Source organism: Oncorhynchus nerka, linkage group LG4, assembly GCF_034236695.1.
Source record: "Oncorhynchus nerka isolate Pitt River linkage group LG4, Oner_Uvic_2.0, whole genome shotgun sequence".
NCBI classification, from domain to species: domain Eukaryota; kingdom Metazoa; phylum Chordata; class Actinopteri; order Salmoniformes; family Salmonidae; genus Oncorhynchus; species Oncorhynchus nerka.
Window position 1 is genome coordinate 11,592,695 of NC_088399.1, and position 21,238 is coordinate 11,613,932.

Below are 21,238 nucleotides of genomic sequence, written 5' to 3' on the forward strand. Positions count from 1 at the left end.
TAAATCTAATTTTACTGCCTGCGTCAGTTACTTGATGTGGAATAGAGTTCCTTGTATTCATTGCTCTATGTAGTACTGTGTGCCTCCCATAGTCTGTTCTGGACTTGGGGACTGTGAAGAGACCTCTTGTGGCATGTCTTGTGGGGTATGCATGGGTGTCCATTCAGGTGCATTCAACATGTGCATTCAACACCTCTCATAAATAAAAGTAGTGATGAAGTCAATCTCTCCTCCACTTTCAGCCAGGAGAGACTGACATGCATATTATTAACATTAGCTCTCTGTGTACATCCAAGGGCCAGCCGTGCTGCCCTGTTCTGAGGCCCAGCCGTGCTGCCCTGTTCTGAGGCCCAGCCGTGCTGCCCTGTTCTGAGGCCCAGCCGTGCTGCCCTGTTCTGAGGCCCAGCCGTGCTGCCCTGTTCTGAGGGCCAGCTGTGCTGCCCTGTTCTGAGGGCCAGCCGTGCTGCCCTGTTCTGAGGCCCAGCCGTGCTGCCCTGTTCTGAGCCAATTGCAATTTTCCTAAGTCCTTTTTTGTGGCACCTGACCACACGACTGAACAGTAGTCAAGGTGCAACAAAACTAGGGCCTGTAGGACCCTGCCTTGTTGATAGTGTTGTTAAGGCAGAGCATCGCTTTATTATAGACAGACTTCTCCCCATCTTAGCTACTACTGCATCGATATGTTTTAACCATGACAGTTTACAATCTAGGGTTACTCCAAGCAGTTTAGTCATCTCAACTTGCTCAATTTCAACGTAATTTATTACAAGATTTAGTTGAGGTTTAGGGTTTATTGAGTGTTTTGTTCCGAATACAATGCTTTTAAATTTAGAAATATTTAGAGCTAACTTATTCCTTGCCACCCACTCTGAATCTAACTGCAGTTCTTTGTTGAGTGTTGCAGTCATTTCATTCGCTGTAGTAGCTGACGTGTATAGTGTTGATGTGACGGATGTGAAATGGCTGGCTAGTTAGTGGTGGTGCGCGCTAATAGCGTTTCAATCGGTGACGTCACTTGCTCTGAGACCTTGAAGGCAAGGGCAGTGGCTTTTGTGGAGCAATGGGTAACGATGCTTCGTGGGTGACTGTTGTCTGTGTGCAGAGGGTCCCTGGTTCCAGCCCGGGTATGGGCGAGGGGATAGACGTAAAGTTATAATGTTATAATGTTACATTGAGTCATCCGCGTACATAGACACTCTGGCTTTACTCAAAGTCAGTGGCATGTCGTTAGTTAAAATTGAAAAAAGCAAGGGGCCTAAACAGGGGAATTCCTGATTCTAACTGGATTATATTTGAGAGGCTTCCATTAAAAAACACCCTCTGTGTTCTGTTAGACAAGTACCTCTTTATCCACATTATAGCAGGGGGTGTAAAGTCATAACACATACGTTATTCCAGCAGCAGACTATGATCGATAATGTCAAAAGCTGCACTGAAGTCAATCAAGACAGCCCCCACAATCATTTTATCATCAATTTCTCTCAGCCAATCATCAGTCATTTGTGTAAGTGCTGTGCCAGTATCGAGTCGATGTTCAAGGGTACGTACGAGGTAATTGAGGTATATATTGTACCAGTCAAAAGTTTGGACACTTACTCATTCAAGGGTTTTTCTTTATTTTTACTATTTTCTACATTGTCTGCACTATTATTCTACTACAAAACAATTAAATAACACATATTGGAATCATGCAGTAACCAAAGATGTGTTAAACAAATCAAAATATATTTCAGATTCTTCAAAGTAGCCACCCTTTGCCTTGATGACAGCTTTGCACACTCTTGGCATTCTCTCAATCAGCTTCACCTGGAATGCTTTTCCAACAGTCTTGAAGGAGTTCCCACATATGCTGAGCACTTGTTGGCTGCTTTTCCTTCACTCTGCGGTCCAACTCATCACAAACCATCTCATTTCGGTTGAGATTGGGTGATTGTGGTGGCCAGATCATCTGATGCAGGACTCCATCACTCTCCTTGGTCAAATAGCCCTTACACAGCCTGGAGGTGTGTTGTCATTGTCCTGTTGAAAAACAAATGATAGTCCCTCTAAGCGCAAACCAAATGGGATGGCGTATCACTGCAGAATCCTGTGGTAGCCATGCTGGTTAAGTATGCCTTGAATTCAAAATAAATCACTGACAGTGTCACCAGCAAAGCACCATTACACCTCCTCCTCCATGCTTCACGCTGTGAATCACACATAAGGAGATCATCCAATCACCTACTCTGCATCTCACAAAGACACGGCGGTTGAACCAAAAATCTCAAATTTGGACTCATCAGACCAGAGGACAGATTTCCACTCGTCTAATGTCCATTGCTCGTGTTTCTTGGTCCAAGCAAGTCTCTTCTTATTATTTGTGTCCTTTAGTAGTGGTTTCTTTGCAGGAATTCGACCATGAAGGCCTGATTGACGCAGTCTCTGAACAGTTGATGTTGAGATGTGTCTGTTACTTGAAACTTTTGAAGCATTTTTTTGGGCTGCAATCTGAGGTGCAGATAACTCTAAGTCCTCTGCAGCAGAGGTAACTCCGGGTCTTCCTTTCCTGTGGCGGTCCTCACAAGAGCCAGTTTCATCATAGCGCTTGATGGTTTTTGCGTCTGCACTTGAAGAAAATGTAAAAGTTCTTGAAATTTTCCAGATCAACTGACCTTTGTCTTAAAGTATTGATGGACTGTCGTTTCTCTTTGCTTATTTTAGCTGTTCTTGCCATAATAGGGTTATCTTCTGTATACCACCCCTACCTTGTCACAACACAACTGATTGGCTCAAACGCACTAAGAAGGAAAGAAATTCCACAAATTAACTTTTAACAAGGCACACCTGCTAATTGAAATGCATTCCAGGTGACTACCTCATGAAGCTGGTTGAGAGAATGCCAAGAGTGTGCAAAGCTGTCAAGGCAAAGGGTGGCTATTTGATTTTGATATGATTATGTATTTTGATTTGTTTAAGACTTTTTTTTGGTTACTACATGATTCCATATGTGTTATTTCATAGTTTTGATGTCTTCGCTATTATTAGAAAAGAGTACAAATAAAAACCCTTGAATGAGTAGGTGTTCTAAAACTTTTGACCGGTAGTGTAGCTCTAGAGAAACTGTGCAATGTGTGCATTGAGCTCGGGGGGGGGGGGCAAATTGGAATTCAAATTATTGAACAGACATGAGTAAATTAGTTGTTTAAAAAATGAAAAAAGAACCCCAATTATAATAAAGAAAAACCCTTGAATTAGTAGGTGTGTCCAAACATTTGACTGGTACTGTATGTACATATAGGTACGGATGACGTTACTAGGCAACAGGATAGATAGTGCACTGTAACAGCAGTTTATGTGATGAGTCAAAAGAGTTAGTGCAAAAAGAGTCAATGAAGATAGTCCAGGTAGTTATTGGTTAACTATTTTTAACTAACTAGTAGTCTTATGGCTTGGGGGTAGAAGCTGTTCAGGGTCCTGTTTTTTCCAGACTTAGTGCATCGGTATTGCTTGCCGTGCGGTAGCAGAGAGAACAGGCTATGACTTGGGTGGCTGGAGCCTTTAACCATTTTTTATATGATATATTTTTCTACTACAGCCAAGTCACACATATCTCCTTTATGAAACATTTAATATGCCTACACATTAATATGTCAGCCTATGAAAACACATCATATTTATAATGTCTATAATGTCATATATATAATGCCATATAACCTAATATTTGTTTTATTTTATTCATATGCATGTTCATTCAAAAAGGTCAATCCCAGGGTTCACTGACATTCTGCCATTCATATCCTAAAAGAGCATCCAACTTTCAAATGACTGTCACAAATGAGAGGTATTTTGTCTATTTTATTGAATTAAACAACTATTAATATCCACACGTGTAGACGAGGGCAGTAGACTGAATAAATGGTTGTAGCTGTATAATGGTTTAGTGCTTTCACAGGTCGCTTGCCTCTCACAATAGAATATATAGAATATAATAATTTATATTACTAGAACAAGTTTATCTTATTCCTATAATAATGTAATTGTGGCCAAGGATATCGCATGTTATTTATTGTGATTACTGCTAATGAGAAACTGTTCTAATGCCACTGGGATGTCCGCGTATAAAATGTCATTTACATGGCTACACAGGCCTCGCCTCTTCCTCAATAATGTCTAGTTGTCTACTTTATAATCTTGCTCGAATATCTTTGCTTACCGTTTCCTTGTTTTTGTCAACCAAACTTAATACATTGTGCTCGAGTTATTGTGCGTCTTGATTGGTTAGAATATTTTGACAGGCCATCATTTAGCCTAATAAGGTACCACCTACTCAACGTGGCCAGCCTCCCCTGATATACGATTGGATAATAACGTTCCCTCACATCATCAACAGTGACGTTTCTACCTTTCTTTTTCGATTGCGCGGTGTTGGAGTTTGTTTTTAGCGAGCTAACGTAGCTTACATGTATTTATTTGTGTAAGTTTAGGGACATTTGACGAACCTGGCACATATAGTTCGCCTTGATTGATCAATAGAATGCATTGATTCGAGATTTAAGAAAATAGTAGCTTTGCGCTGTTTATTTTTCGCCTCATTGTTTCGCGAGTTCGGGATGTTTTTATCCTCAACATGGAGACAAAAAGAGGGGAGATTCCCAACGGCGTATTGGACGACCTCTGCAGGTAAATACCGCGTCAAACGTGTCTAACTTGTTTTCTTACTAACACTATACCCGGAGGGGTGTCTTTATTGTGCTTGTGGCTTGTCGTAACGTTGGTTGTGGATAGCTAGCTAGATACATCGGTAGTTAGTCTGTCTCCAAGTGACAATGGGGTTGACTTAACGAAAGTGCGTTGCATCAGTGTTCTCAGGGGCTGTATTACTTATGTTACAAAACGTTTCTCAAACGCAACGAAACGGGGAGGGACCTATCTGAATGTGATAATGAAATGTATTGGTCACATACACGTGTTTAGTAGATGTTATTGCAGGTGTAGCGAAATGCACGTGTTTCTAGCTCCGACGGTGCAATAATATCAAGTAATATCCAACAATTTCACAACATATACACACATCTAAGTAAAGGAATGGAATTAAGAATATATAAATATATGGACGAGCAATGTTAGAGCGGCATAGACTAAGATACCAGCATATAGTATATACATATGAGATGAGTAATGCAAAATATGCAAACATTATTAAAGTGACTAGTGTACCATTTTATTAAAGTGGCCAGTGATTTCAAGTCTATGTATATAGGCAGCAGCCTCTGTGCTAGTGATGGCTAATCGTCAAATATTAACTCGTGATTTGCTCTGTTTGGTTCTTAAACGGTTTTTGTAATGAATGCGCCCCTAGCTGCATACACGGAACCTCAAGCTTCGCTACAGTCATGATGGTACATCATTAATGTTTGGCTACCGTCATGGTACTTCATTATACTGTGTTGTAGTTTCATAACTCAAACTGTATTGTGACATGGACCACAGTATGTTGTCTAATTAACTATGTCCGTGTAGTTCTGCTACTGTACTGATTTGCCCCTCCTCTCTTCCAGTCGATTCATCCTCCACATCCCTAGTGAAGAGCGAGACAATGCTATCCGCGTGTGCTTCCAGATCGAGCTTGCCCATTGGTTCTACCTGGACTTCTGCATGCAAAATGCACCAGGATTACCTCAGTGCGGGATAAGGGACTTTGCCAAGGCTGATATCCTTACATGAGAATAATGATGTGAGAGGGGGCTGGGGGGTTGATTTCATGTTCTTTTTTTCTTTGGTTAGTTAATTCCTGATAAATAAAAAAAAAGAAGCTTTATGACCATAGGCCCGCTGTGTGAAAGGTTATGTACATGTCATCACCTAACCGTTTCTTGTTGAACTTGCAAAGACCCCACCACCTTCAATTCAAATAACGTCTTGTGAGGGGTGGTACATAAAACTAAACTTAATATTTTTTTTGCAAATGTTCCTTACATTCTCCTTGACACCATGCTACTTTTTAATCATTGTCCATTCTTGCTGCCCAATGGGGAGGATGTACAGAAGGTTCTAGAACAGTGGAAGGAATATAAGATGGGTGTTCCAACCTATGGTGCCATTATTCTAGATGAGTCGCTTGACAATGTGCGTATAGTACATGCATTATAACACTGGCTGTGTATGGTGATACTTCCTGATAAACATTTCATGTCTTAAGTTGTCTCAGGTGTGTGTGTGTGTGTGTGTGTGTGTGTGTGTGTGTGTGTGTGTGTGTGTGTGTGTGTGTGTGTTTTATGTCCTTTCATAATATTTAATATTTCTTCTCTTTAGGCATTGCTGGTTCAGGGCTATTTGGCCAAGTCAGGGTGGGGCTTTCCAAAGGGAAAAGTCAATGAAGATGAGGCTCCCCATGTTTGTGCTGTACGAGAGGTAATTGCCTCTTATTCAATTATCTCAGTTTTATAGGTCTTTATAATTCTGATTTGGCAAGAAAGTATTTGCTCAATACAGAATGGCTAGATACTATATATGACGTTTCATTCAATAATGTTTTCTCATACCCATGTCTGTATTCTCTTAGGTTATGGAGGAGACGGGTTTCGATATCAAAGATCGCATCTGCAAAGATACGTACATCGAGCAGAAAATCACTGATCAGTTGGCCCGATTGTACATAATACCTGGGGTACCCAAGGAGACGAAGTTCAACCCCAAAACAAGGAAGGAGATAAGGGTACAGTTACCCCTTAACTTTCTCATCTTTTGTTCCTATTTGCAATTTGTATTTACAACGCAGATGAAGAGAACAACTAGGATTAGCTATTGTGCTGTGTTTCTCCTAGAACATCGAGTGGTTCCCGATTGAGAAACTACCATGTCACAGAAACGACATGACTCCCAAGTCTAAACTTGGACTCGCCCCCAACAAGTTTTTCATGGCCATTCCTTTTGTCAGGTAAGGGTCTTATTGCGCTTCACACATTCAGAAGAACATCACTAGGACAAAAGAACAGGCACTTAATGAACTAATGAAAGATTCATCTTTGGTCATCAAACCTGTAGACAAGGGGGGTGCTGTGGTTGTTTTAGATTATGACAAAGAAGATATTCAGAGACTATTCAATAATGAACGTTTCAATAGAAAACTGAGTGTTGATCCCACACAGGTGTTCCAAAGGGATATATGCTCTAATCTGAAGCAAGCCATATTATACAACCTTATCTCAAAATCTGACTATGAAGACCTTTGCTGCAAATGTGTTTCCATGCCTGTACATTTTGCCAAAATTACACAAACCTAAAACACAACAAGGCAGTTATCCAGGCAAACCAGTGATCGCAGGAATAGGTTCAATGCTAGAGCCATTGTTGAATTTCGTAGACTCTTTTATTAATTCACATGGGCAAGTATTGCCATCATATGTGAAAGACTCTATAGACTTCATAAACAAGATCTTGCCAATAAAGGGTTTAACAGAAGACTGTTGGTCACATTTAAATGTCGGAGTCTATGTAACAGCATTCCCATACGGAGTAGCTGGCAGCCCTAGCTCACTATTTGAGAGACAGAGATACTAACGAATACCCACCAACAAACTTTATTCTTGAGCTGGCTGTATATGTTTTGACGTACAACTATTTCAGGTTTGATGATGAATACTACCTCCAAATCAAATGTATTTATATTGCCCTTCGTACATCAGCTGATATCTCAAAGTGCTGTACAGAAACCCAGCCTAAAACCCCAAACAGCAAGCAATGCAGGTGTAGAAGCACGGTGGCTAGGAAAAAGTCCCTAGAAAGGCCAAAACCTAGGAAGAAACCTAGAGAGGAACCAGGCTATGTGGGGTGGCCAGTCCTCTTCTGGCTGTGCCGGGTGGAGATTATAACAGAACATGGCCAAGATGTTCAAATGTTCATAAATGACCAGCATGGTCAAATAATAATCATCACAGGCAGAACAGTTGAAACTGGAGCAGCAGCACGGCCAGGTGGACTGGGGACAGCAAGGAGTCATTATGTCAGGTAGTCCTGAGGCATGGTCCTAGGACTCAGGTCCTCCGAGAGAAAGAAAGAGAGAATTGGAGAGCGCATACTTAAATTCACACAGGACACCGGATAGGACAGGAGAAATACTCCAGATATAACAAACTGACACTAGCCCCCCGACACAAACTACTGCAGCATAAATACTGGAGGCTGAGACAGGAGGGGTCAGGAGACACTGTGGCCCCATCCGATGACACCCCCGGACAGGGCCAAACAGGAAGGATATAACCCCACCCACTTTGCCAAAGTACAGCCCCCACACCACTAGAGGGATATTTCAACCACCAACTTACCATCCTGAGACAAGGCCGAGTATAGCCCACAAAGATCTCCGCCACAGCACAACCCAAGGGGGGGCGCCAATCCAGACAGGAAGATCACATCAGTGACTCAACCCACTCAAGTGATGCACCCCTCCTAGGGACGGTATGAAAGAGCCCTAGTAAGCGAGTGACTCAGCCCCTGTAATAGGGTTAGAGGCAGAGAATCCCAGTGGAAAGAGGGGAACCGGCCAGGCAGAGACAGCAAGGGCGGTTCGTTGCTCCAGAGCCTTTCCGTTCACCTTTACACTCCTGGGCCAGACTACACTCAATCATATGACCCACTGAAGAGATGAGTCTTCAGTAAAGACTTAAAGGTTGAGACCGGGTTTGCAACTCTCACCTCCAAACGATTGAAACATCGATGGGCTCCGCATTCGTTCTGAGCTATGCTAACCTTTATGTGGGTCATTTTGAAGAACGTTTTGTTTACAATGAAAACGCAAATCCGTTTTTGAATAAAGTCCTGACGTGGTATTGATATGACAGTCTTTTGCATATGGGGAGGAACGGGGGAAAGAGCTGTCAGACTTTCTGGCATTATTCAATGACATTGACTCCAATCTCAAATTCACTATTGAATGTGACACTAAATGTGTTCATTACCTCGACATATGGATTGAGAAATGCTGTATAGAAAATTAATGGACAAACACACTATTACAGGGGGGACAGCTTCCACCCTGGGACAGTTTTTCAGACTGTGCTAAATATACCACTCCACAGAGGACTATCTAGAAAAAGCAGCAGAGATGCGCATTCGGTTTCTAAGAGGCTATTCTCCACAATGTGTGGATGAAGCTCTTCATTTGGCATTGGGGAAACCACGAGATGAACGGATACTAAAAAGACCCACTAGAGCTAATGAACACTCTGTAATGTTCACAGCTACATTATACTTTAAACTCACGAAAAGTGGTAGATGCTGTCAAGAAACACGGGCATGTTTTATCATTGGACCCAGCTTTGCCAGCTGAATTTAAGAATCCACCACTTATTGTATATAGGAGAGGTCGCAATTTACGTGATAAATTGGTCCATGCCAACTGCCAGCCACAAAAGGAAATCAGCCAGGCTCTTTTACGCACATTTCTGAATGGTAGCTATAAATGCAGAGGTTGCTCACAGTGCAACAATATGATGAAGTGTGAATATTTCTGCTACCCACATACAGGAAAACAGTTCCAAATAAATTGCATTATTACGTGCTCCACCACCGATGTTTATCAACACGATTAAATGTCCTTGTGGGCTGTGTTATGTAGGTAAAACCTCTTGTTCTCTCAAAGAATTTGTGAACATAAAAGATCAATCAGGAGAAACGACAGGGATTATCCAGTCACAGTACATTTTAATGACCTGAAACATGACATTTTAAATGTTTAAAGAAATATATATATTTTTTTTGTGGCATAGAGAAAGTTATGATCTCAGACAGGGAGGTGATAAATAATACTCTGAGTAAAAGAGAATGGGATTTTCACCGTCCAGACATTATTTCCTAATGTATGTTGTGAATATGAATTATACCCCCATTTCAGATTACGCTGATGTTTTCCTTGCGCTGTACACAATGATTTATGAAAACTTGCTTGGTAGGTCGATGTCCTCATTGTGGTTTTTACAGACGTGCTTAATACGTTTTTATATACACACTTTATTTGATTTTTTTTTTTTAAATGCACTTTGTTAGCACTTATTTGTTTTCCCTCGACTCCAACCCAATTCGATGCGTGGAACGGATGTGGGTGGGGCTAGGTCTACATAAGGGTGTTCATTTTTTAAAAGCTCTGACAAAGGCTGTGAGGCCGATACGTAAAGCTTATTCAAGAGCCGTGTGCAGGTTTCTTCTTTTTTTCTTGCTTCACACTGATAAAAATGCCCATTTCGGACATATTATTTGTCTTATTTTTTTGAGTGGGTGGTTCAGCTGTAATATTGTAGCTTCCATCAATGTAATCGAAAGGTTGCAAGTTCAAATCCCCAAGCTGACAAGGTACAAATCTGTCGTTGTGAACAGACAGTTAACCCACTGTTCCTAGGCCGTCATTGAAAATAAGAATTTGTTCTTAACTGACTTGACTAGTTAAATAAAGGTAAGATAAAATTTTAAAGCAATCCCCATATATTTTTGGGGTAAATATACATATACAGTGGGGCAAAAAAGTATTTAGTCAGCCACCAATTGTGCAAGTTCTCCCACTTAAAAATATGAGAGAGGCCTGTAATTTTCATCATAGGTACACTTCAACTATGACAGACAAAATGAGAAAAGAACATCACATTGTAGGATTTTCAATGAATTTATTTGCAAATTATGGTGGAAAATAAGTATTTGGTCAATAACAAACAAGCAAGATTTCTGGCTCTCACAGACCTGTAACTTCTTCTTTAAGAGGCTCATCTGTCCTCTACTCGTTACCTGTATTAATGGAACCTGTTTGAACTTGTTACCAGTATAAAAGACACCTGTCCACAACCTCAAACAGTCACACTCCAAACTCTACTATGGCCAAGACCAAACAAAATTGTAGACCTGTACCAGGCTGGGAAGACTTGATCTGCAATCGGTAAGCAGCTTGGTTTGAAGAAATCAACTGTGGGAGCAATTATTAGGAAAGGGAAGACATACAAGACCACTGATAATCTCCCTCGACCTGGGGCTCCACGCAAGATCTCACCCCGTGGGGTCAAAATGATCACTAGAACGGTGAGCAAAAATCCCAGAACCACACAAGGGGACCTAGTGAATGACCAGCTGGGACCAAAGTAACAAAGCCTACCATTAGTAACTCACTACGCCGCCAGGGACTCAAATCCTGCAGTGCCAGACGTGTCCCCCTGCTTAAGTCCGTTCATGTCCAGGCCCGTCTGAAGTTTGCTAGAGAGCATTTGGATGATCCAGAAGAAGATTGGGAGAATGTCATATGGTCAGATGAAACCAAAATATAACTTTTTGGTCAAAACTCAACTCGTCGTGTTTGGAGGACAAAGAATGCTGAGTTTCATCCAAAGAACACCATACCTACTGTGAAGCATGGGGGTGGAAACATCATGCTTTGGGGCTGTTTTTCTGCAAAGGGACCAGGACGACTGATCCGTGTAAAGGAAAGAATGAATGGGGCCCTGTATCGTGAGATTTTGAGTGAACCTCCTTCCATCAGCAAGGGCATTGAAGATGAAAAGTGTCTGGGTCTTTCAGCATGACAATGATCCCAAACACACCGCCCGGGCAACGAAGGAGTGGCTTCGAAAGAAGCATTTCAAGGTCCTGGAGTGGCCTAGCCAGTCTCCAGATCTCAACCCCATAGAAAATCTTTGGAGGGAGTTGAAAGTCCGTGTTGCCCAGCAACAGCCCCAAAACATCACTGCTCTAGAGGAGATCTGCATGGAGGAATGGGCCAAAATACCGACAACAGTGTGTGAAAACCTTGTGAAGACTTACAGAAAACGTTTGACCTCTGTCATTGCCAACAAAGGGTATATAACAAGGTATTGAGCAACTTTTGTTATTGACCAAATACTTATTTTCCACCATAATTTGCAAATAAATTCATAAAAAATCCTACAATGTGATTTTCAGGATTTTTTTTCTTCTCATTTTGTCTGTCATAGTTGAAGTGTACCTATGATAAATTACAGGCCTCATCTTTTTAAGTGGGATAACTTGCACAATTGGTGGCTGACTAAATACTTTTTTGCCCCACTGTATGTATATAGTACCAGTCAAAAGTTTGGACACACCTACTCAAGGCTTTTTCTTGATTTGTACTATTTTCTACATTGTAGAATAATAGTGAAGACATCAAACTATATGTAATTACACATATGGAATCATGTAGTAACCCAAAGTGGTGATTCTTCAAAGTAGCTACCTGTTGCCTTGACAGCTTTGCACACTTTTGGCATTCTCTCAAACAGCTTCACCTGGAATGCTTTTCCATCAGTCTTGAAGGAGTTCCCACATATGCTGAGCTCTTGTTGGCTGCTTTTCCTTCACTCTGTGGCCCAACTCATCCCAAACCATCTCAATTGAGTTGAGGTCGGGTGATTGTGGAGGCCAGGTCATCTGATGCAGCACTCCATCACTCTCCTTCTTGGTCAAATAGTCCTTACACAGCCTGGAGGTGTTGTGTTATTGTCCTGTTGAAAAACAAATGATTGTCCCACTAAGTGCAAACCAGATGGGATGGCGTATCGTTGCAGAATGTTGTGGTAGTCATGCTGGTTAAGTGAATTCTAAATAAATGCCTTGAATTCTAAATAAATCACAAACCGTGTCACCATTAAAGCACCATCACACCACCTCCTCCATGCTTCACGGAGGGAACCACACATGCAGAGTTAATCCGTTCAAATTCTCTGTGTCTCACAAGGGCACGGTGGTCGGAACGAAATATCTCTCATTTGGACTTATCTGACCAAAGGACAGATTTCCACCGGTCTAATGTCCATTGCTTGTTTCTCGGTCCAAGCAAGTCTCTTCTTCTTATTGGTGTCCTTTAGTAGTGGTTTCAACCAGTTTCATTATACCGCTTGATGGTTTCTGTGACCGCGCTTGAAGAAACTTTTTCAAAGTTCTTGAAATGTTCTGCATGGACTCACCTTCAAGGTTTAAAGTAATGATGGACCGTCGTTTCTCTTTGCTTATTTGAGCTGTTCTTGCCATAATATGGACTTGGTCTTTTACCAAATAGGGCTATCTTCTGTGTACCACCCCTACCTTGTCACAACACAACTGATTGGCTCAAACGCATTAAGAAGGAACTAAATTACACAAATGTACTATTAAAAAGGCACAGTTGTTAATTGTTAAGGCAAAGGGTGGCTACTTCAAAGAATCTAAAATATATTTTGATTTGTTTAGCTATTCTTTTTTGGGGGGTTACTACATTCCTTGTATTATTTCATAGTTTTGATGTCTTCACTATTATTCGACAATGTAAAAAAAATGACAAACCCTGGAATGAGTAGCTGTCAACTTTTGACTGGTACTAGTATGTGTATATACACACATACAAACACCTTTTTTTTTAAATAAAAATATATTTTCAGCATTTCTGAAAGACTTGTGTGACAGCCAACTGCATGTGATAAGAGTATCTAGTAAACGGTGGAATACTCTCTAGTGTTGCTTTTTCAGTTTGTCAAATATAACCTGTCAGTGCAGCATGAATAACAAAATGGTATAACTATTGTATGTTTTTAGGGTGTAGCTAAAGGCGACACCGGAGTTTCTAGTTTGGTGAAGCACATTTTCACCATTAAGGATGCACCTTCATAAAGCATTCCATGCATCACTGGCATTTGCAGACTAATGTCAGAGCGCCTACTATTCATAATGTGATGATTGGATAGGCATTACAGGCTAATAACTTAACTTCATTACTGTTACTGGCAAAATATACAGTTCAATGCGTAGCTGAGTGTGTAGTAGCGTAGAGTAAACCTAGGCTGTTTTCAGGTATGTTTCTTCTTCTCTTGGCCTTTTTTTATTAACCTATTTCATTCCTCCTACACTTTTGAATAGCCTACGACACAAATTACAGGGTAGCCTACGACGTCAACTACTCTGCTGATACTGACAAAACAGAATTTTATAAAAATGACGCTCTCTGATCCATGTAATAGGCTTACGGGAAAGGGAGACACAAATACAATATGAAGTCCCCTATAGTTGTAGCCAACTTGTACAGTATTTTATTGTGTAATCATCTATCCTGTGTGTATAAAGCTGACGCCAGTTTTTTAATACCATTTTTAATAATTCAGTCATTTGATTCTAGCATCTCTACTTTGCCCTCCACAGACCACTTCGAGAATGGATTGCCAAGCGTAAAGGAGAGTCTACAGACAGTGATGAGGATTTTGCATCCAATGGCAGCACTCCATGCAAACCTCTGGACAAAGCACGGTAAGACACTTATGCCCATGCTGAAGAAAATTTGTATATACGTTTGGTGGACAATAAAGCTTTTTTATTTTTTTTATATGAATTGAATAATTTCTTCTTCTATAGCTCCAAGCATCGACGGGCCCAGATGTTGCCGGAGGCATCTCCAGCAGAGGGGTGGGGGAAGCAGAAGCAACCCAAGCCTCTGGGACAGCTGAGCCAATACGAGGTCTCTGAACTCTTGAAAGCCAAGGTTGGTTGGTCTCTGCTGTTTGAACGGTCATCTATGGTCAGGAATGTCTGTTTGGGTAGTGCTGAGCGATTTTAGTGCTATTTAAGGTTGTTTTGGTTAGATTTTTTTATTTTTTATAGTTTCGATTTCTGTTTCGATAATTAAAAAAAAAAAAAAAAAACGTTAAATGCATAATGAAATAATGACATTTTTAAAATGATTTTAGAGCTTTCTAATGGAAATTCCTAAGCAAAAAATGGTGAACATTCAATTGCCAAAACTTTGAAAATATGTTGTCTGTCAGGTCCACATTGGGTAGACATCAATAGAAAATGACTATGAAGTATACATTTCAGTTGGTTACATTATTTAGTTTTTATTTGACTTTATTATTTTTCATTCTTTAGTCATCATCTCTGCTCAGGAAGTAGCAGCCGCCCAGATCCTATTTATATAGCCTGCCTAAGTATGCTGCAGAGCTGTCTGACAATCATTTTACTAGTTCTTCAAAGTAGATAAGGCACACTTTCACGAACTGTCCCTCTTGTCATTGTGTTGTGCACATTCCTCTGTCACTAACCTAATGTAGCGGGCATGAAAGTGTATCCGTCCAGAGATCTGTATATATTGACGAAATGCTCACGCGTGCTTAACTCGAGTCTCCCATTGACATGAATAAATTACTTATGGGAAAGTTGTTATCGTGCACTAATCTCAACTCTGAATCGTGCAGTATCAGAAAATGTTACGGCTCAGGTACCCCACACTTGCTCCAGCAGACTCTATAAATTGGATACTTTGGGCAGTTATCCACAGACTTAACTTCAGAGTGCTGAGGCCTGCTGCAGCTGACATGTTTAGTTTAGTCCAAATGCAAGATGGGGGGGGTAGATGTATGAAATGTCTGTGGTACATCTGCTTCAAAAATACTACAACGGATAAACTAACAAAAGCATGACAAACAATCAGGTTGAAACACATTGCATGCTCACTGTCAGTCTTCCTCAGGCAAAGCCAGATTGTTTAATGGGCGAGGCAACACTGAGTGTGTGTTTACTCTGCGCTAGGATACTGTAGCATACCGATATCTCTTAGTGTGATCAAAACAATGCAGCAATTGCAATCCAGCGTCAATTCACTCCAGGGCAAAAGGTCTGTTTTGGGTTGTTTTTCTGTTACCAGCAGAGGGTGACAGAACTAGTCTTCCCAGTTTGGCCTTGTTCAGAATCAGGCCTTGTAGAATGCAAAAATATTTCTGTGTCTAGCCTGAAATTAAAATTGATTGTATCAACAATTCCTGCTTTTCTGATAGCACCCATTAATCAAAACTGACCTAAACCAAAAAGTGCATCAGTGGCTACTCCAATATATCTTTGTTGTTGTTGAATGTCCAAAGTATGAGTCCTGGTTCTATGGTACTTGCTCCTGTCTGCAGAACCTCAATGTGAAAGGCAATGGGAAGAAGCACCAGGATTCTCCCAACCTGAAGAAAAGGGCCAATGGAGTCGGCAACCAGCAGGTGAAACTTAGCTTGGCTGAAGCTGTGTGTAACGCCTCACCATAGTTTGTTAGGTGTGCTTGCTGAAAGTGAAAACAACTACTGAAATCTGGCTTACTGTTTCTCATTGGCTGTCCTCCGCCACCTGTAGTCCCAAAACCGTAATGGCTACCAACGCCAAAACAATTTTAAAACATCCAGGCTAGCACTAGTCTTTAAAAAATTATATATATGCTACTTTCTCACTGACTCTGCTTGTATTGCTTGCCAAAAAACTTCTGGATTTTGTGTATTCTATTACTTTTTTTCTCTCCTTTTTAAAAAATATCGAAGCCCTATAGGCCATCCATTTTAGATTCGATATGGGTCTTCAACTGTTTGCTCTACAAACATCAAACCGACGTTGACAAGTGCGAGCCGTCTCAACTTAGATTGGTTTAATTTTACCTTTTTAACTAGGCACGTCGGTTAAGAACAACTTCTTATTTTCAATGACAGCCTGGGAACAGTGGGTTGACTGCCTTGTTCAGGGGCAGAACAACAGATTTTTTTTACCTTGACGGCTTGGTGATTCAATCTTGCAACCTTTCGGTTACTAGTCCAACATTCTAACCATTGGGCCATTTTATTTCGTCAATACAGATTTGTATAGCTACCTTAAGATGAGTGCTCCAACTGTAGTAACTGGGACTTGCTCTGAATAAGACTGTCTGCTAAAATGACTAGATGTAAAACCTTACAGCTTTCTGCCCCCCCCCCTATAGTACTCACACTACCTTACTGTCTTAACCCACTATAATAATGCCATACCTACAAGCCACCCCTAAATAGCTCACTATAACTGCTACCATTACTACTGCAGTCACTACATGTGTCAAACTTGCAAAATACGAAACCTTCTGCACACCCTATAGGAGAAGTGTAGGAAATAGGAACACCGCTTCGGTCGCTGTCTCCCTTTCGTCTTGTTGTTTAGTGTTTCCCAAACCTGTACTCCTAGCCAGTCCACTTATTGATGTATTCCCGAACTAGCACAGCTGATTCTAAATGGTCCCATTATAATCAAGCCTCTCATTAGTTAAATCAGTGGACTGGTTTGGGTGTACTCCAGGAGCTGTTGATCTATCCTTATGAGGTATCAAACTTCACTATACATCTAGATCAACTAGACATTTAACTATAACTGACCTAGACCCTCTACACGTCTACAATTGAAGTCGGAAGTTTACATACACAATTAGTATTTGGTAGCATTGCCTTTAAATTGTTTAACTTGGGTCAAACGTTTCGGGTAGCCTTCCACAAACTTCCCACAATAAGTCCTCCTGACAGAGCTGGTGTAACTGAGTCGGGTTTGTAGACCTCCTTGCTCGAACTCGCTTTTTCAGTTCTTCCCACAAATGTTCTAATCTGTCTGTAAACAATTGTTGGAAAAATTACTTGTGTCATGCACAAAGTAGATGTCCTAACCGACTTCCCAAAACTATAGTTTTTAACAAGAAATTTGTGGAGTGGTTGAAAAACAAGTTTTAATGACTCCAACCTAAGTGTATGTAAACTTCCGACTTCAGCTGTAACTATAACTGACCTAGACCCTCTACACATCATCATAGATGTAGGTCCAGAGCAACTGAACCGCTCCCGAAATAAAGCTAACTATACAAACTAGACCTCTAACTAGTTTAAACTATAGACCAGGATCTAGACCAATTTACTTGACCTCTACCGAGACTATAAGAACGTAGATTAAGTCTGAGTGCCACTCTTTTCATGCCAACTCTTTGTCAAGCCAAACACCTATAGCTTGACAATAACAGCAATGGAGTTGGCAAGAGCACTAACAGATCTGGGACCAGGCTAGAGGAGAGGAGACTACAGATCTGGGACCAGGCTAGATGTAATCTAGACCAATACTAAAAACACTTCTAGCTAGATCTAATTTATTGTGGACAGATGCAGGTAATATAAATGGTAGTCGCATCTGTCGACAGACTGTGGTATGCGACAACTAACGAGGAACTTTGTTCCGGTATGCTGATTTTCCAGCGCTGATCATTTTGACAAATCACGATTTCACAGGTGCTCGCATCTTTCCAATTTTAGAAGGGACTTGCCCGAAACTGGCCGAGAGCTTCCGTTGAGAGGGGTGGAGACATCGCTAGTCTCGTTAGTACCCCCCCAGAACTCTATCGAGCATCTGAAAAAATTACGGAAGATTTTAGTTCTGGGTGTCCAAGATTAAACTAGATCTAAAACAAGTGAATAGCTGAAGAAACTACACACATTTTCTCAAAGCTTTCTAGTTATTATCTACTAATTTAATACAAATCGGTCTCTCATTTTCAATTGCAATTATATTCATGTGTTCAATGGTGATTGTGTGTATTGTTGTTTTTTTGCTTGAAGTTTGATCATAGTCTGTTGATTTATCATGGACATATTTTTTTGCATTTAACATGTTAAAACTGTTCTTCCAGAAAGAGGAGAAGAGACTTCAGCCCAGGAGACTACAGGACAACTTCGACACAGGTATGGCACAAAGTGAAGATTAGGAATGAGACAAGTTTTCAATAGATATGTAACAGCTTTTATGTGCTGTTTAAAGCAACTATACGTTCATTTTTTCAGATGCACATTGTTTTGGGTCCCTCTTTTTCACTATAGAGATCTTCTAACTAGCTCAGGGGTGGCCGTGACTCCTGGAGGTCTTCTAACTAGCTCAGGATTGGCTGTGACTTCTGGAGATCTTCTAACTAGCTCAGGGGTGGCTGTTACTTCTGGAGATCTTCTAACTAGCTCAGGGGTGGCTGTTACTTCTGGAGATCTAACTAGCTCAGGGGTGGCTGTTACTCCTGGAGATCTAACTACTGTAGCTCGGGTACAGTTAACACACCTGATTCAGCCAATCAAGATCCTGAGGAGCACATGACTAGAATGTCACAAAATTATGTTGTGAGAGGGTTGGTCCCCAAGAGGTTTGGCCACCTTTTTATTAGTTCAGAGTGAGAATTGAAAGGTATTGTTCACTTCAACATCAGTCAGACATTTTCAGAGAGCCAACATTTTCAAAATGTCTGGGGGGGGGGGGGGGTGTTGAGGTGAACTCTCCCTCTGTGTCCACTGGCCTTGAGTGAAACTGCTCCCTTTCTCTTCCCAGATGCAGCACTGCCATCTGACACGTGCAGCTCCACCAATGGGCAGCAGGTGGTCTGCAACAGCAACTGTGAACACCTCTCCTCCAGGTCCTTCCTCAACTTCAAGTTCGACAGGGAGGCCATCATGAAATGCTTTGACTCCTGAAATAGCCAACGGACACCTTGGTCGTGTTCAGTAGGGACCAAAAGGAAGTAAATGCATTTTTTTTTTTTGCTTTTCGTTGTATACCCTAATGAACACGACCCTGGAATGGCACACTAGCAGATACTTCAGTTCTATGGAAACGGCAGCCCCTCCAACCGTATGGTTGAGATGAAGAGTACTGACCACATATATAAAAGCCTTCTGTTGTAGGTTTAATTTTTTTTGTCAAGCACAGAAAGGTGAACTTGGTGTTGCTGTTTGTTCATTCAAGCCGAATCCTTACTTTGGGATTCTTAGTAACTTAGTTTCGCTTCCAGGAAATCATGCAGTGATGTCAATGGCAAAAAAATAGGGATGAACAGTTTGTACTCTTGTACTCAGATCTCTAGTTAGGATTCAGCCCATATGATCCAGATTTACTAAGCATTTGCATCAGGTGCAAATGTTGTACCTGTATTTTTATAGAGGGAATTAATCACAGGAAGTAGTGGGGGGAGGGTTGAAAATACAGGTTCTGAGAAGAATAATGGTAAAGGTAGATTTAAAGGTTAAATAAAGGTAGATGAAGATAGAGTTTTAACTTTGGGGTTTCATCCCCTGTTGACACGAACAAAGCATATGTTTAGTAAATCTGGCCAGTGAGTGAAGTAGGCCCCATAACTTGCCAATTTCAGTGTTTTTTTTTTTTTTTTTTTGTGTTTTTTTTGTTGTCTAATTTTAATGGACGACATAGTCCAACTTTGGTCAGTTTCACCGCCTTACCAACTGAGCTCCCGATTTATGTTTTAGGGCAGTGGTTCCCAACCAGGAGTCCTAGGATCACTTTGGGTACGTGGTCTATCCACAGGGGGTACTTGAGAAGACTCATGAGACCATAGGACTGCTGGTAAAATGCACATGAGGGGGTACTCCGGGTAGAGCGAAATTCATTTGCAGTGGTACAGTAACCGAAAAGGGTTGGGAACCACTTATTTTTTGTTTGTATAGCTGGTGTGAACTGATCTGAGGCTAAGCACAGAGTACTGTACATTGTGCTTCTACGCTTTATCCCCAAAGTCATAGAGCTGGTGTAGATCGTCTTGTACAGGCAGTCATGTTGAATGGCTCGAGCTGTGTCCGCTCCAAGTAGCCTCGTCCTACCAACTGTGATGCCAATGGCCGCGTTCCAGGTCAAGCTTCTTTTTTTGCAGTCGTGCATCTCAGAAGATTGCTATATGATACGAATGTGGTTTCCACAATGTTAAATGTGATTTTTGCGCAGTACGACTGCAATAAAGACAACCTGGTACGTGTCCTATGTCTGTCTTGTCTGGGGTCTGTAGCGGGGCTCGGTGCAGCTAGCCTGACTTCAGAGACTAATGGCAGAGATGTAAGACTGAAACAGCTTGTGTTAAGATTCCTCTGTGCAAAACACATCACTCTCACAATGCGCCTGGTTAACAAAGTATCTGTACCTATTCTACACCTGGAACAAGACAAATCACATTTTACACAAGGGAACAGTAGTCGGTGGATGGAATCCTAAGACAAAACAGAAATAAATGTTTCCTGTTTTCTATCTTTTGTTTGTTCTCCCTTCTAAAAAATGATTCAAAACTGAATGCACAGGTGCAAAGGCTTAGTAAATTTAGCCCAATATGTGTGGTACAAAGCATACTGCTAACTGGCATACGACTATGAATGAAATCGATTCACCCTTGCATCATCAGTATGCTTGTTTGAAGTATTTCAGACCTCAATCATAATACCGTGCCTGCTAGGTATACGTTATGTTTTTCATGGCAACAAGACATAGAACCCCAACAGTGACTGGAATGTAATGTATGATTGAACAATAAATTGACCCTACATGTAGTCAAAGGTAGGTTTTTAGAGAATTTCATGGTAAAACTTAACTTTGATGCTAAGTAATGCATTGTGGTTAAAATGCATGTGTTTTAGTAAGTATCGTCTCTTCATGATCCTTTTAATAAGACTTCTATTTT

General features: G+C 41.1%; 1 protein-coding gene across 2 annotated transcripts; it reads left to right on the plus strand.

Annotated features, from left to right (window-relative positions):
• Positions 1-4,373: 4,373 nt before the first annotated feature.
• dcp2 (decapping mRNA 2) lies at positions 4,374-20,812 on the plus strand. 2 transcript variants are annotated; one of them, XM_029646610.2, is made up of 11 exons: positions 4,377-4,659; positions 5,538-5,689; positions 5,978-6,105; positions 6,292-6,390; positions 6,542-6,694; positions 6,804-6,916; positions 14,140-14,244; positions 14,350-14,476; positions 15,891-15,974; positions 18,431-18,482; positions 19,111-20,812. In XM_029646610.2, the coding sequence occupies exons 1-11, from the start codon at positions 4,607-4,609 to the stop codon at positions 19,251-19,253; spliced, it is 1,209 nt and encodes a 402-aa protein (XP_029502470.1). In that variant the 5' UTR covers positions 4,377-4,606; the 3' UTR covers positions 19,254-20,812. The 2 variants fall into 2 exon arrangements, with proteins under 2 accessions (XP_029502476.1, XP_029502470.1); XM_029646616.2 differs by lacking the exon at positions 15,891-15,974 and having other exon boundaries at positions 4,374-4,659.
• The last annotated feature ends 426 nt before the right edge of the window (positions 20,813-21,238 follow it).

Excerpts from the sequence above, each read along its gene's own strand:
- dcp2 (XM_029646610.2), top strand. The coding sequence starts at position 4,607 with ATGGAGACAAAAAGAGGGGAGATTCCCAACGGCGTATTGGACGACCTC. Across the intron at positions 5,690-5,977 it reads AAGGGACTTTGCCAAGGCTG|TTTTTAATCATTGTCCATTC; the intron begins ATATCCTTACAT and ends ACACCATGCTAC. Across the intron at positions 6,917-14,139 it reads ATGGCCATTCCTTTTGTCAG|ACCACTTCGAGAATGGATTG; the intron begins GTAAGGGTCTTA and ends TGCCCTCCACAG.